At 43.2% G+C, this 15,043-nt stretch overlaps 1 protein-coding gene across 1 annotated transcript in view; it reads left to right on the plus strand.

The window, feature by feature from the left end:
* Positions 1-15,043, plus strand: part of ccdc39 (coiled-coil domain 39 molecular ruler complex subunit) — a 126,180-nt gene that overhangs the window by 33,079 nt on the left and 78,058 nt on the right. The window contains exons 8-10 of the mRNA XM_078563966.1: positions 5,322-5,425; positions 12,351-12,483; positions 14,266-14,460. Coding sequence (XP_078420092.1) covers positions 5,322-5,425; positions 12,351-12,483; positions 14,266-14,460 — 432 coding nt within the window. The remainder of the gene's footprint in view (positions 1-5,321; positions 5,426-12,350; positions 12,484-14,265; positions 14,461-15,043) is intronic.

The raw sequence follows: 15,043 nt of genomic DNA on the forward strand, positions 1-15,043 counted from the left end.
TCCAACAAGAGAGAATCTAACCATTGCCCCTTGACATTCAATGGTATTACCATCACTGAAACCCCCACTATCAACATCCTGGGAGTTACCATTGACCAGAAACTGAACTGGACTAGCCATATAAATACTGTGGCTACAACAACAGGTCAGAAGCTAGGAATCTTGCGGCGAGTAACTCATCTCCTGACTCCCCAAAGCATGTCCATCATCTACAAGGCACAAGTCAGGAGTGTGATGGAACACAGTCCCCTTGCCTGGATGAGTGCAGCTCCAACTACACTCAAGAAGGTTGACACCATCAAGGACAAAGCAGCCCGTTGATTGGCTTCCCATCCACAAACATTCACTCCGTCCACCACCGACGCATAGTAGCAGCACCGTGTACCATCTACAAGGTGCACTGCAGAAACTCACCAAGGCTTCTTAGACAGCATCTTCCAAACCCACGACCACTACCATCTAGAAGGACAAGGGCAGCAGATACATGGGAATATTACCGCCTGGAAGCTGCCCTCCAAGCCACTCACCATCCTGACTTGGAGTTATATTGCCATTCCTTCACTGTCGCTGGGTCAAAATCCTGGAACTCCCTCCCTAACAGCACTGTGTGTACCTACACCACATGGACTGCAGCGGTTCAAGAAGGCAGCTCACCTTCTCAAGGCCAATTAGGGATGAGCAATAAATGCTGGCCTAGCCAGCGAAGCCCACATCTATTGAATGAATTAAAAAAATGTCAAAACATGCTAATGTCGCAAGGAGGAAGAATGTAGACGAGAAATAGGAGGAGGCCAACATAAACCCTTGAGGGACACCATAGGTAATGGCGCAAGAGCAGGAGGAGAAGCCATTGAAACTGATTCTCTGTCTACAATTATATAAGTAAGAATGGAACCACGTGAGAGCAGTCCCATTCAGCTGGATGACAGTGGAGATGCGTTGGAGTAGGATGGTGTAGTCAACCATGTCAAAGGCTACAGACAGGTCGAGAAGGATGAGGAGGCTAAGTTTACCATTGTCGCAGTCACATAGGATGTGATTTGTGACATTGATAAGAGCCATTTCGGTACTGTGGCGTGGCGGACATCTGATTGGAGACATTCAAACATGGGGCAGAATATAACGCTCACCAGGTGGGCATGCGCCCGACCCAACCGAGCGTAAAATGACGCACAATGACGTCAGGCGAGCGCCCCGACATCATCGCACGCTCGCGCGATATGTCAGTCGGCGCAGGAGTTGGCAGCGTGCCTGCCGACAATTAAAAGGCCTATTAAGGCCATTAAAGTTATAATTGGAAGAACTTTTTGCAACCCGTCCAATCTTATGTTTGGTGGGCAGGCGAAAAGGCCAAGTCTTTTCAGTTTTTTGGAAACATCATCCACGGGCGGGATGAGGTTTCCAACAGCAAATAAAAACAAAGCATAAATTTTAACATTACATTAATAACATGTCCCTGCTGATGTGACACAGTCACATGAGGGGACATGTTTTATAACATTTTAAAAATCTTTATTTTTAATGTTCCAAACCTTCATCTCCCTGAGGCAGCCCTGTGCCTCAGGGAGCTTTTCCAGCGCGCACCTGCGCACATGCGTGAACTTACGTTCTCGCCCTTCCTTCCCCCCCCCCCCCCCCCCCACATAGGCAGCGCTGCTGCATGGGTTTCACACTGGGTGGGCCTTAATTGGCTTGCCAGTGTGAAATCACGGTCCTGCCCCGATCGTGGGCGGTGGTCGGCTTCCCGACCGTCCTCGCTGAGGGAAAAATTCTCCCCATGGAGTTTCGGGAAAGGTGGGAAAGGATTTGGGAGACAACAACACATTCAAACACTTAATGGCTTATACTTGGGTGCACAGGACACAATTTCAAATTTTGCAGATAATACAAAACTTGAAAGTGTAGTGAGCTGTGAAGAGGATAGTAATAGATTTCAAAAGGACAAAGGCAGCCTGATGGAATGGCCGAACACGTAGCAGATGAAATTTAATGCAGAGAAGTGCGAAGTAATACATTTTGGTAGGATGAACAGGGAAAGGCAATATAAATTAAAGAGTGCAATTCCATTGGTGCTACAGGAACTGAGAGACCTGGGGTATATGTGCATAAATGATTGATGGTGGCAGGACAGGTTGAGAAAAGGAATGTGGGATCCTGAGCTTTATAAATGGAGTACAAAAGCAAGAAGGTTATGAATAACCTTTATAAAACACGGGTTTGGCCTTAACTAGAGTATTGTGTTCAATTCTGGGCTCTGCACTTTAGGAAGGATGTGAAGGAGGGAAAGATTTATGTGAATGGTGCCAGGAATGAGGATCTTCAGTTACGTTGATAGACTGAAGAAGCTTCTCCTTAAAGAGAAGGATGAGAGGGGATTTGATAGAGTTGTTCAAAATCAAGAGGGGTCCAGACAGAACAGAAAGAGAAAAACTGTCCCCATTGGCAGGAGGATCAAGGACACAGAGGACACAGATTTTAAGGTGATTGGCAAATGAACCAAAAGCATCATGCGGAAAAGCTTTTTTATGCAGTGAGTGGTTATGATATGGGATGCCCAAGAGGTTAGTGGAGACAGATTCAATTGTGGCTTTCAAAAGGGAATTGGATAAGCACCTTAAGGAAAAATGTTTGCATGGCTACGGAGAAAGGGTGGGGGAGTGGGACCAGCTAAATTGCCCTTGCAGCAAGCCAGCATGGGTTTATCAGTCTGAATGGCCTCTGTCTGTGCTTTAACCATTCTATGATACTGCGATAAGGTTAAAAAGAGATTAGTTAGTGGTGTGCAAAGTCATGAATTTTGATAAAGTAAATAGGGAAAAAAAAATCCACCAGTTGATGAGTCAATACTGGAAGACATAAATTTAAGATTATTACTTGAAGAACAGAGAGAGTAGAGGGAGAATTTCCCCCCTGTTGGGGGGGGTTGTGTGGGGGCGGGTGGGGTTGGGCGCGGACCCTATCGGTGCCGTTGATTGGGTCCGCACCGCCATTTTACATGGGCAGGCCTTAACCCGGAAGCGCTGAGTGCTCCCTGTGGGGGGGAGGGGGGTGGTCCCTGGGTCGGGGCCTGCGCTCTGACACGCATGCGCGCAAAAGAGCGCAAAAATCTCCCTGAGACAGTGTCACGTGAGCTGGGACATATCAATGAATTTTATAAAAATTTTTATTCAATTTATAAACACTTTATGAAACCTCATCCCGCCCATGGATGAGGTTCCATGAAAAATGCAAAGGCTGCCTGGGCTCTTTGCCTGCCCACCAACTTTAAGGTTGGACGGGCAGCTCAGTTTATTAGTTTAATTAGTTTCTAAATGGCCTTAATAGGCCTTTGACAGTTCGGCGGGAGCCGAGTCGGCTGCGCGCCCGTCAAACTGAAAATCTAAATGTTGCGTGGTGTTGTCGGGATGCACACCTGACGTTACCCCGCGTTATTTTACGTCTTGGCAAGTTGGCCCTGCCCCTGCTCGCTGAGCCGAAAACTCTCGCCTAGGAGAACATAGAAACATAGAAACTAGGAGCAGGAGTAGGCCATTTGGCCCTTCGAGCCTGCTCCGCCATTCATTATGATCATGGCTGATCATCCAATTCGATAGCCTGCTCCCGCTTTCTCCCCATACCCTTGATCCCTTTCGCCCCAAGAGCCATATCTAACTCCTTCTTGAAAACATACAATGTGTTGGTCTCAACTACTTTCTGTGGTAACGAATTCCACAGGCTTACCACTCTCTGGGTGAAGAAATTTCTCCTCATCTCAGTCCTAAATGGTCTACCCCATATCCTCAGACTGTGACCCCTGGTTCTGGACTCCTACACCATTGGAAACATCCTTCCTGCATCTACCCTGTCTAGTCCTGTTAGAATTTTATAGGTTTCTATGAGATCCCCCCTCATTCTTCTGAACTCCAGCAAATATAATCCTAATCGACTCAATCTCTCCTCATTTGTCAGTCCCACCATCCCCGGAATCAGTCGGGTAAACCTTCGCTGCACTCCCTCTATAGCAAGTACATCCTTCCTCAGATGACCAAAACTGCACACAATATTCCAGGTGTGGTCTCACCAAGGCCCTGTACAATTGCAGCAAGACATCCCTGTTCCTGTACTCAAATCCTCTGGCTATGAAGGCCAACATACCATTTGACTTCTTTACCGCCTGCTGCACCTGCATACTTACCTTCAGTGACTGGTGTACAAGGACACCCAGGTCTCATTGCACATTCCCCTCTCTCAATTTATAGCCATTCAGGTAATAATCTGCCTTCCTGTTTTTGCTACCAAAGTGGATAACCTCACATTTATCCACATTATACTGCATCTGCCGTGCATTTGCCAACTCACTCAGCTTGTCTAAATCACACTGAAGCATCTCTGCATCCTCCTCACTGCTCACCCTCCCACCCAGCTTTGTGTCATCTGCAAATTTGGAGATATTACATTTAGTTCCCTCATCTAAATCATTAATATATATTGTGAATAACTGGGGTCCGAGCACCGATCCCTGCGGTAACCCACTAGTCACTGCCTTGTCATTGGTATGGACTAGAATTAAGTGAATCCCTCTTTCAGATATCCAACACAGGCATGATGGGCCAAATTGGCTCCTTCTATGCCTTACCAAACCAGAAGTCTATCCAACCTCTTCAGTGTGAGTTCAAAGTCAGAAGTTTTAACATTCGTAGCAGTTGCCACATTATTACATTGAAGTTGGGAAGAATACAATGCCATATTGTAATTCAAACTATGATATAGAACAGTGTACACTTCAGATGACAAATATATTATGAAACATATTCAGTTCAAAAACAATTTTAATGTCTCAGTATAGTCGAGTATCAGTAGGCATCATTTAGCAAAATTTTGATTTTATATTGAAATTGTACAACATCCTAATGAAAAATAGCAATAGCCTGAAGGTTAGTAAAATGTTTCAATTCAAGCTCTGATTAAACCTAACTAGTCAAGTTTATTAAATAAACAAATAAAATGCTGGAAATATTCAGCAAGTTAGGCAGCATCTAAGGGAAGAAAAACAGAATTAACTTTAACATTTTGATGAACTGTCATCAATCTGAAAGGTTAACTCTATTCCCTCTCCACAGATGCTGCCTGACTAGCTGAACATTTCCAGCATTTTCTGCTCTTATTTCAGATTTCCAACATCCATATGCTTTAGTCATCTTCCTGGAGCAGGTTCTGAAGAGTACATGAAGCATTTTTCATAACTTGTTTATCTGTCCTGTATCAGAACTTCAATAGCTTCTTCTAAAATATCTATTGTGATATTCAATTTCTGTCTGAAGTTTCTTTAATAATATGTACAGCTTGACACCTTAAAAAGCAGAGTGGACAGGACTGCAACTGATCTGGAAACAGTAAGAAGCCAAATAACAAATCTGAAACGACAAAACATGGACAAATCCTACAAGTAAGAGCTTTATTCAGTGTCATGATCTATCTATTTTTTCATTTAAATTGTTGGTGATTTCTCTCTTTTAATTGTTTAACATATTTTCTGATTGTTAAAGAAAAGTGAGTGGCGTTTGAAGTACAGAATAGATATAGAACTAATCCACTTAAAGGTGTAAAATACCTTCTACCTTCTGTACATCTCTGCACTCAGCTGGTTTTAACTTTTCCTAGTTCAAAAGCATTGACTTCCAGGCTAAGATGTCTTTCACCAGACCTGACTACTGTGAGATTTTCTTTTTATGTCTCTCATCCGCCATCCTCTGTAAATTCAAACATGTCCACAACTCATCATTAACAATCATTTATTTATTTGGTCATGGAACATGGGCATCACTGGCTTGGCCAGCATTGATTGCCCATCCCTAATTGACCGTGAGGAGGTGGTGAGCTGCTTTCTTGAACTGCTGCAGTGTTGTAGGAACACCCTCAGTGCTGTTAGGAAGGGAGTTCCAGGATTTTGACCCAGCGACAGTGAAGGAATGGCAATATAATTCCAAGTAAGGATGGTCTGTGGCTTGGAGGGGAACTTGAAGGTGATGGTGCTCCCATGTATCTGCTGTCTTTGTCCTTCTAGGTGGTAGAGGCTGTGGGTTTGGAAGGTGCTGTCTAAGGAGCCTTGCTGCAGTACATCTTGTAGATGGTACACACTGCTGCCACTGTATGTTGGTGGTGGAGGGAGTGAATTTTTGGATAGGGTGCCAATCAAACAAGCAGCTTTGTCCTTGATGTCGAGCTCCTTGAATTTTGTTGGAGCTGCACACATCCAGGCAAGTGGAGAGTATTCCATCACACTCCTGACTGGTGCCTTGTAGATTGTGGACAGGCTCTGGGGAGTCAGGAAGTAGGTTACTCACCACAGAATTCCCAGCCTCTGACCTACTTTTGTAGCCACAGTATTTATATGGCTGGTCCAGTTCAATTTCTGGTCAATGGTAACCCCCCAGGATTTTGATAGTGGGGGTTTCAGTGATGGTATTGCCATTGAATGTCAAGGGGAGATGGTTAGATTCTCTCTTGTTCGAGATGGTCATTGCCTGGCACTTGTGTGGCGTGAATGTTACTTGCCACTTATCATCCCAAGCTTGAATATTGTCCATGTCTTGCTGCATTTGGACATGGACTACTTCAGTATCTGAGGAGTCGAGAATAGTGCTGGATATTGTGAAATCATCAGAGAATGTCCCCACTTATGACCTTATGATGGAGGGAAGGTCACTAATGAAACAGCTGAAGATGGTTGGGCCTAGGACACTCTGCTGATGAACTCCTGCAGCGTGTCACGAAGCTGAGATGATTGACTTCCAACAATTACAACCATCCTCCTTTGCGCTAGGTATAACTCCAACGAGTGGAGAGTTTTCCCCTGATTCCCATTGACTTCAGTTTTGCTTGGGCTCCTTGGTGCCATGCTTGGTCAAATGCGACCTTGATGCTAAGGGCAGTCACTCTGCTGCATGTATTATTTCCCAGATGATGACCTGATCTCACTATATGCCAATCCTCACCCATTGATTTTGTGCACCATTCACTGCCACATTTAATTAAAATTCCTTATAAATTACTTTGTAGCTTTGAAACAATTTTACGGCCCCTCCCGCTCATGGGATCTTTTGGTCCTGCCAAAGTGAATGGACCTTTAAGTGGATCGCTGCATTTTTGGCCCTGGCCCCATCCCTTCCGTGACAGGGCCGGAAAATTCCAGCCTGCTTCTGAAAACTGCACCAGCTCTATATTCCTAATAATCCATTCCTTTTAATCCATACTTCTGTGTATGCCCTTGGCCTTTTTCACACCACTGGTGACAGCCTTTAGCCGCCTTGAACCTACTCAAGCTCCCTCACTAAACCACTTCACTTCTGTCACTGTATCTATACCTTCAAATACATCCTTAAACCCCACTTTAAACTAAGCATTCAGGTACCCTTCCTAATTTCTCCCTTCGTGTCCATAAATGATTGAACACGCCTATTCGTGAAACACCTCAGGATATTCTTTTTTTATTCTTTAATGGGGTGCTGGTGTTGCTTGCTAGGCCAGCATTTATTGCCCATCCCATATTAAAAATGCTATGTAAATGCAAGTTTTCAAAAGAATTCTTTCATGGGATATGAGCATTGGTGGAAAGGCTACCATTTGTTCCCATCCCTAATTGCCATTGAGAAGGTGGTGGTGAGTTGCCTCCTTGAGCTGCTGCAGTCTGTCTGAAGTAGGTACACCCATGGCCCTTTTAGGAATGGAGTTCCAGGATTTTGACCCAGCAACAGTGAAGGAACGGTGATAGAATACAAATTGGTGGTAAAGTTAATAAATATATAAAAAGCAACATAAATAAGTGAATAACATAATTAAGTAATTATTTAAAACACATTAACACAGGACAGGTGACACTGCAGCATGCGGGAGCTCCTGGATAACATTGTGATCCAGGGCAACCACGTCTGCAGTAAGTGGTTGCAGCTCGAGGAACTTCGGCTCAGAGTCATTGAGCTGGAGGCTGAGCTGCAAACTCTGTGACACATCATGAAGGGGGAAAGTTATTTGGATGCTTTGTACCAGGAAGCAGTCACACCATTTAGGATAGGGTCTTCTGATGTGGTCAGAGGTCAGGGACAGGAGGGTGTGACTGTGAGTGAGGCAGGTGAGGGGACCCAGAGGGCAGGAGTGTGAGCCTCTGCAATTATCCAATAGGTTTGAGGTTATCTCAGCTTGTTTGGATGAGAGTGGGGGCTGCAGGGTGGATGAGCAAACTGACCATGGCACTGTGGTACAGGAAGCCATTCAAGTGGGGAGAGCAAAAAGGAATGTAGTGGTAGTAGGGGACAGTATAGTGAGGGGGATTGTCACTGTTCTCTGCAGCCAAAAGTGAGAGTCCAGATGGCTGTGTTGCCTGTCCAGTGCCAGGGTTCAGGTCATCTGCTCAGGACTGAGAGGAACTTGCAGTGGGTGAGGGAGGATCCGGTTATTGTGGTCCATTTAGGTACCAACAACTTAGGTTGAACCAGGAAAAAGGTTCTGCATAGAGAGTATGAGGAGCTAGGTACTAAATTGAAAAGCAGAACCTCAAAGATTATAACCCCTGGGTTATTACCTGAACCACATGCAAATTGGCGTGGGGCACATAAAATTAGAGAAATGAACATGTGGTCAAAGAGTGGTGTGGGAGAAGTGGGTTTCAATTTGTGGGGCACTGGCATCAGTACTGGGGAAAATGGGGGCTATACCATTGGGACGGTCTGCACCTGAACCATGCTGGAACTAGTGATCTTGCGAACCACATAACTAGGGAAGTAGAGAGGGTTTTAAACTAAATAGGTGGGGGTAAGGGATCAAATGTGGGAAGTGTGGTATATCAAAGAGCAGAGATGAGGTAAGAGAGGAGAATAGTAATATGGGAAATGAGGAGAATGGCAGGAAGGGATGGAGGCAAAAAAATCTCAGAACGCACCAAGAATCAAGACGAGATATCACAAAGCTGAGAAAAAGACAAAACTAAAGGCTCTGTATCTGAATGTGTGTACCATTCATAACAAAGTAAACAAATTGATAGCGCACATTGAAGTAAATAAATATGATCTGATGGCAATTACAGAGACGTGGCTACAGGATGACAAGGATTGAGTCCTGAATAGTAAGGGGCATATGACCTTCAAGAAAAATAGGAAGCTAGGTAAAGGTGGAGGGATAGCACAGTAAATCAAGGATGGCATTTGTGCAATAGTTAGAGATTACCTTGGTTCAGGAGATCAAGGTGTAGGTGGAGATGAAAAGTAGTAGGGGAAAGAAGTCACTAGTGGGAGTGGTCTACAGGCCCCCTAACAGTAACCACAATGTAGGACAAAGCATACAAGAATAAATATTGGGTGCTTGTGATAAAGGGACAGCAATAATCGTGGGTGACTTTAATCTAGATATAAACTGGAAAAATCAGATTGGCAGTAGTAGCCTGGGTGAGGAGTTCATAGAATGCTTTTGAGATAGTTTCTTAGAGCAGCATGTTCTGGAACCATCCAGAGAGCAGGTTATATTAGACTTGGTATTGTGTAATGTGATGGGATTAATTAATGACCCCAGGGTAACGGCACCCCGAGGTAGGAGTGACCACAATATGATTGAATTTTACATCCAATATGAAAGGGAGAAGAGTGGGTCTAAGACTAGTATTTTAAACTTAAGTAAGGGCAACTATGTGGGGATGAAAGCTGAGCTAGCTGAAATGAACTGGGATAATAGGCTAGGGGATAGATCAATAGAAAAGCAATGGCAGACATTTAAGGGGATTTTTCAGAATACTCAAAATAAGTACATTCCTACTATAAAGAAAAATTCCAAAGAAGTTAGGGAAAGCATAAACCTTAAGGAAAAAGCTCTGCAAAGATGAGTGGCAGGTCAGATGATTGGTCAGAATATAAAGAATGACTAAAAGCAGAGAATGACTAAAAAGTTAATCAGGAAAAATAAATTCGAGTATGAGAGGAAGCTAGCTAGAAATGTAAAAACGGATAGCAAGAGTTTCTACAGGTATCTAAACAGGAAAAGGGAAGGTAGACTGTGTTGGTCCTCTTGAAAATGAGAAAGGAGAGTTAATAGTAGATAATAAGGAAATGGCGGATGAAATGAACAAAAATTTTGCTGCTGTCTTCACTATGGAGGATATAAAAATCATTCCAGGAATAGCTGTAAATCAGGAGGTGGAGGGGAGTGAGAAACTTGGTGAAATTACAATCAAGGGAAGCGGTACTGAGAAAACTGATGGAGCTGCGGGCTGACAAGTCTCCTAGTCCAGATGGACTTCATCCTAGGGTCTTAAAGGAGGTAACTAATCATGTCGTAGATGCGTTGGTGTTAATTTTCAAAAATTCCCTAGATCCTGGAAAGATTCCACCAGACTGGAAAGCTGCAAATATAACCCCTATATTCAAGAAGGGAGTGAGGCAGAAAACAGGAAATTATAGGCCAGTTAGCTTGACGTCTGTCGTGGAGAAGGTGTTAGAGTTGATCATTAAAGAGGTTATAGCTGGGCACTTAGAAAAATACAAGGTAATCAGGAAGAGTCAGCATGGTTTTGTGAAAGGGAAATCATGTTTAACCAATTTATTAGAGTTCTTTGAAGGAGTAATAGGTATTATGGACGAAGGGGAGCCTGTAGACCCATAAATGGGTCTTTTTCGGATTGGCAGGATATGATAAGTGGAGTCCCACAGGGGTCTGTGCTGGGGCCTCAGCTTTTTATGAATGACACCCGCTTTGGGGCATATTGTAGTGCTCCCCCTGAACGATCCAGGCATCGGAAGCGCATCTTCAGAAGACCTATGGTCCTCTCTATCACCACCCTTGTGGAGGCATGACTCCTATTAGAATGCTGCTCTGCCTCTTCTTGGGTGGCGACCATTTCAATGGATAGCCCTTGTCACCCAGCAGCCATCCATCCAGTTGGGCTGGAGAACTGTATAGCCTCGGCACCTTGGAGTGTCTGAGGATATAAGTGTCATGGGAGCTGCCAGGGTTCCGTGCACAGATTTGCAGAATCTGCGTCCTGTGGTCACACACTATCTGGACATTCATCGAGTGGAATCCATGTTGATGAAGGCACCCGGCTGACCCAATGGCACCTTGATGGCCAAATGTGTGCAGTCGATTGCACCCTGAATGCGGGGGAACCCAGCAATCGCTGCAAAGCCTCTGGCTCACTCAGCCTGGCTGGCCTCATCCGTATGGAAATTAATAAATGTTATTACCCACCTAAACAGAGCTTCTGTCACCAGCTTGACGCATCTGTGGACAGCTGATTGGGACACTCCACAAAGATCCCCCACTGACCCCTGGAAAGAGCCGGAGGCATAGATGTTGAGGGCCACTGTGACCTTCAGAGCCACTGACACCCACACAGTTGGAGGTGATCTCAGGCCTAATCACCTGACAAATGTAGGTCACAGTCTCCCTGGAGAGGTGGAGCCTCCTTTGGCATTGCACCTTGGACATATTGAGATAGCTGCATCGCCACCTGTAAACTCTGGCAGCAGGATAGTGGTGTCTTCTGTGGCCCCTTCTGCCTTGGACTACCTGCTGGCCCTGCGTGCCTTGTGCTTGCACCTCTCCTCCCACAGATTGCTCCAGTGGAAGCTGCATTGGGATGCCTGGCCTCCTCTCCCTTCTGCCCCTCCCTTCCTTCTCAGAGGAGGTGCCACCAGCAGAGAAAACAATCCCCATTACCAGGGTAACAGAAGACAGTCTGATATCTGGAATGACTTGTGATCCAGACCACCCCGCCTCAAGCCATGCTGCTCCTCATACATTAATCACAAAAAGTTGGCATGCAGGTACAGCAAACAATCAGGAAGGCAAATGGAATATTAGCCATTATTGCAAGGGGAATGGAGTATAAAAATAGGGAATTATTGCTGCAACTGTACAGGGCTTGGTGAGACCACACCTAGGGCAGAATTTTAAGCCTCAAGATAAGCTACATGTTGCTATGTATTTTGCTCGACTTTGAAAGATGAAAAAAATAAACATGCTCTCAGGCCATGGTTTGAGTTATAAACTACTAGCAAGATTTATTGAACCTTGAACAAATAAATTAACAGTTTTAAAAACAAGCAATAAGCTTTCATTAATTATCTATAAATTTAGGATATATAAAACACGCAAAGTTGCTTCACTTGTGCTAACACATACTGTAAAGCTGAACCTGGAATAAGTAAAGAACAGTCTTAAGGAGTTTTCAGTTTTATTTCTCAGTAAAATAAAGAAAGCCTTGAACTTGGTAAGTGTATTGCCTGTCTTACGGTATCCAGTTCGTGTTCTTACCAAGACAACATCGAGTGAGTTCTAGACTTTGATTATGTATATCACATATTACAATTATTTGATATAACTTGCAGATTAATGAATGCTAAAGAGCAAAACAAAGCCCTTGAGGAAAAACTCAAAGCTATGATTGAAACAATATTGAGTTCTGAGGAACAAGTGGCTAGGATGGAGAAGACACTGAAAAATGAAGAGAACAGTGTAAAGGTGAGGAAATTCTAGGTAATTTTAAGGTAAAACCATAAGTTTATAGTTTAAGCTTTTTGATAAATGCTGTTACATTTGATTTTTAAATGCTTATCTTGTATAACCATCTATTTAAATAAAAACTTTGAGAATGTTTGTCACTGCCCCAATGGTATTTCTTGTACAAAGCTACCAACAAATCACATTGAACAATGTTAACAAAACTATTCAAAAACTGAAGAAATCTAGCTACTTTCTGTTTATTTTCCTGATCTTGATAGAACCTGGAGAGGCTATTGAGACAACATAGAAGGGGAGCCAAGTTCTGCCCCAACAAATCTCTTTGTAATTAAGGCTAACATGCCATTTGCTTTCCTAATTGTTTGCTGTGCCTGTAGATTAATTTTGTGGAAAAATGATTGCCCAAGGGTAGAGTTGAGTTTAGGAATGGAATGGTAATGAGGAGGTGACTGCTGCTCCTCGAAGCTTTAGGCCATTGAAGAAGCTTGGCTATTACAGGAGGATTTGAATTACATCCAGGCTTAGGTTGCAAGTGGCTGGTATTATTTGTGCCATTTAAGTGCTAAACAATGACATCTCCAACAAGAAAAGGCCTAGCTGCCTTCCGCTGAGCAACAGAACCACCATCGCTGTTCCCTCCCATGAACATCCTGGGGATCACCTTGATTAGAAACTTAATTGGAGTGGCCATATCATTACCATGGCTAAAACAGGACAGAGGCGAGATGCTCTGCAATAAATGACATACATCCTGACCCTTCAAAGCCACTCCATCATAAGTAAGGTTCAAATGTGATAGAATACTCACTTCTCACCTGGAATGGTGCAACTGCAACAGCATTTAGGAAACTCAATACCACTGAAGACAAGCGGTTTACTTAATCGGTACTCAGGCCACAAGCTTCAATGTCCACTATCTTCGCCAGTGACACGCAGTGGCTGCAGTATGAATGATTTACAGGATACACTGCAGTATGGATAATTTGTCAGCACCCTCCTTCTCTGCAATCTCTACCACCAAGAAGGACAAGGACAGGAATATCATGGGAACCCCATCACTATAAATTCCCATCCAAGTCACACACCAACTTGATTTGGAAACATCCCACTGCTTCCTTATTGTGGCTGTGTCAAATTTTTGAATCCCCTTCTAAGGATTGCAGTGCTTTAAGGAGAAGGCCCGTGATCACCTTCGCAAGATTATCACCTTCACAAGACAACTAGTAATGGGCAGTAAAGATCCAGTTTTGCGAGCATTACCTAAGGCCCAACAACAGCAGAAAACTGAAATATGGCAGAATTGCGGATTAAGTATTCCTGGGTATAACATTTTCAGGAGGGAATGAGTTAGGAGGCTAAGGAAGGTGGAGTAAAATCAAAGACATTATCATAGCTCTGGGTATTGAAGATTTATGTATAGAGTGAGCTTTGCATTAAGTTGAATAACAAAGGAATCAGTCCCATTTCTAAAGAGCGAGAAGAAAATTAAAGATGAAATTCAATATTATTTATTCTCATAATGTGGCAGGGCCACAAATGACATCAGTTGTTAATTACTCTGAAGTGGTGATGGGCTGCATTCTTGCATCCTAACCATTGCAACTGAGTAACTTGATCGATCACATCAAAGGGCATTAAGAGTCACCACATTTAATCTGATTAGTGTAAATTTCAGTATACTGTTTGAGACTATTTATATTTAGGTGTGCAGTGAGTCATACTGCAAATGTCAGTAGATAATATCTGTTGTTTCATATCAATTGTTTACTTTTTGATTAACAGGAACTTGAGGAACAGATGAAGTACATGAAAGAACAGAAATTTAAGAGGAGTGAGGAGTTATACTCCTTGACTGGTACAGTGAGAACAGTTGCAAACCAAATATCAGGAAATAAGACAACACTCCGCAACCTTAACAGTCGAATTGACAAACTTGACCATGACAGTATCAAGCAGCAGGAAGTAATTTACAGCCAGGTAAAAACTGGAATACAGTATTGTTTTCTATGTTGTTTTGCTGTTTTGTTTTGTTTTACTGATGACAAATATTACTACCAAATGTTATGTTACAATTGTTTTAATGTAACATATTAGTCAGTAATTGTATCTGTCACAAACATTAACTTCATTTATAGCTTTAGACAAATAGTCCTACATAATTCATTCAGAATTTTAAAAAACATTTCTACAGTAGTTGGAAAGATCTGCAATTGAAAATTTTGTTTGACACTCTAACTAATTAGTATTCAAAAATAAATAAATGCATCATATATGACTTCAGTATGCAGTGTAAAGGGCTTAGGAAGTAGATGACAGGCAAAAATAATTGGATTAGAGAACATGGACCAATGGAATGCTACAATTAATTTTATACAATGAGATGTATTTATAATACATCCTGATTTGTAATAGTGTATATCTCCTGTAAACCAGGGCTGAAACTATGGGCTTGATTTTAGACCCCCTCCCCACCACCCCCTGCACTCCGCCCCACCGGTGTATTTGAAGAATTTGAAAAAACAGTGACTGATGTTCCCATCACCTTCCCACCCACCCCAAT

This window comes from Cetorhinus maximus, chromosome 19 (assembly GCF_964194155.1).
Source record: "Cetorhinus maximus chromosome 19, sCetMax3.hap1.1, whole genome shotgun sequence".
Lineage (NCBI taxonomy): Eukaryota > Metazoa > Chordata > Chondrichthyes > Lamniformes > Cetorhinidae > Cetorhinus > Cetorhinus maximus.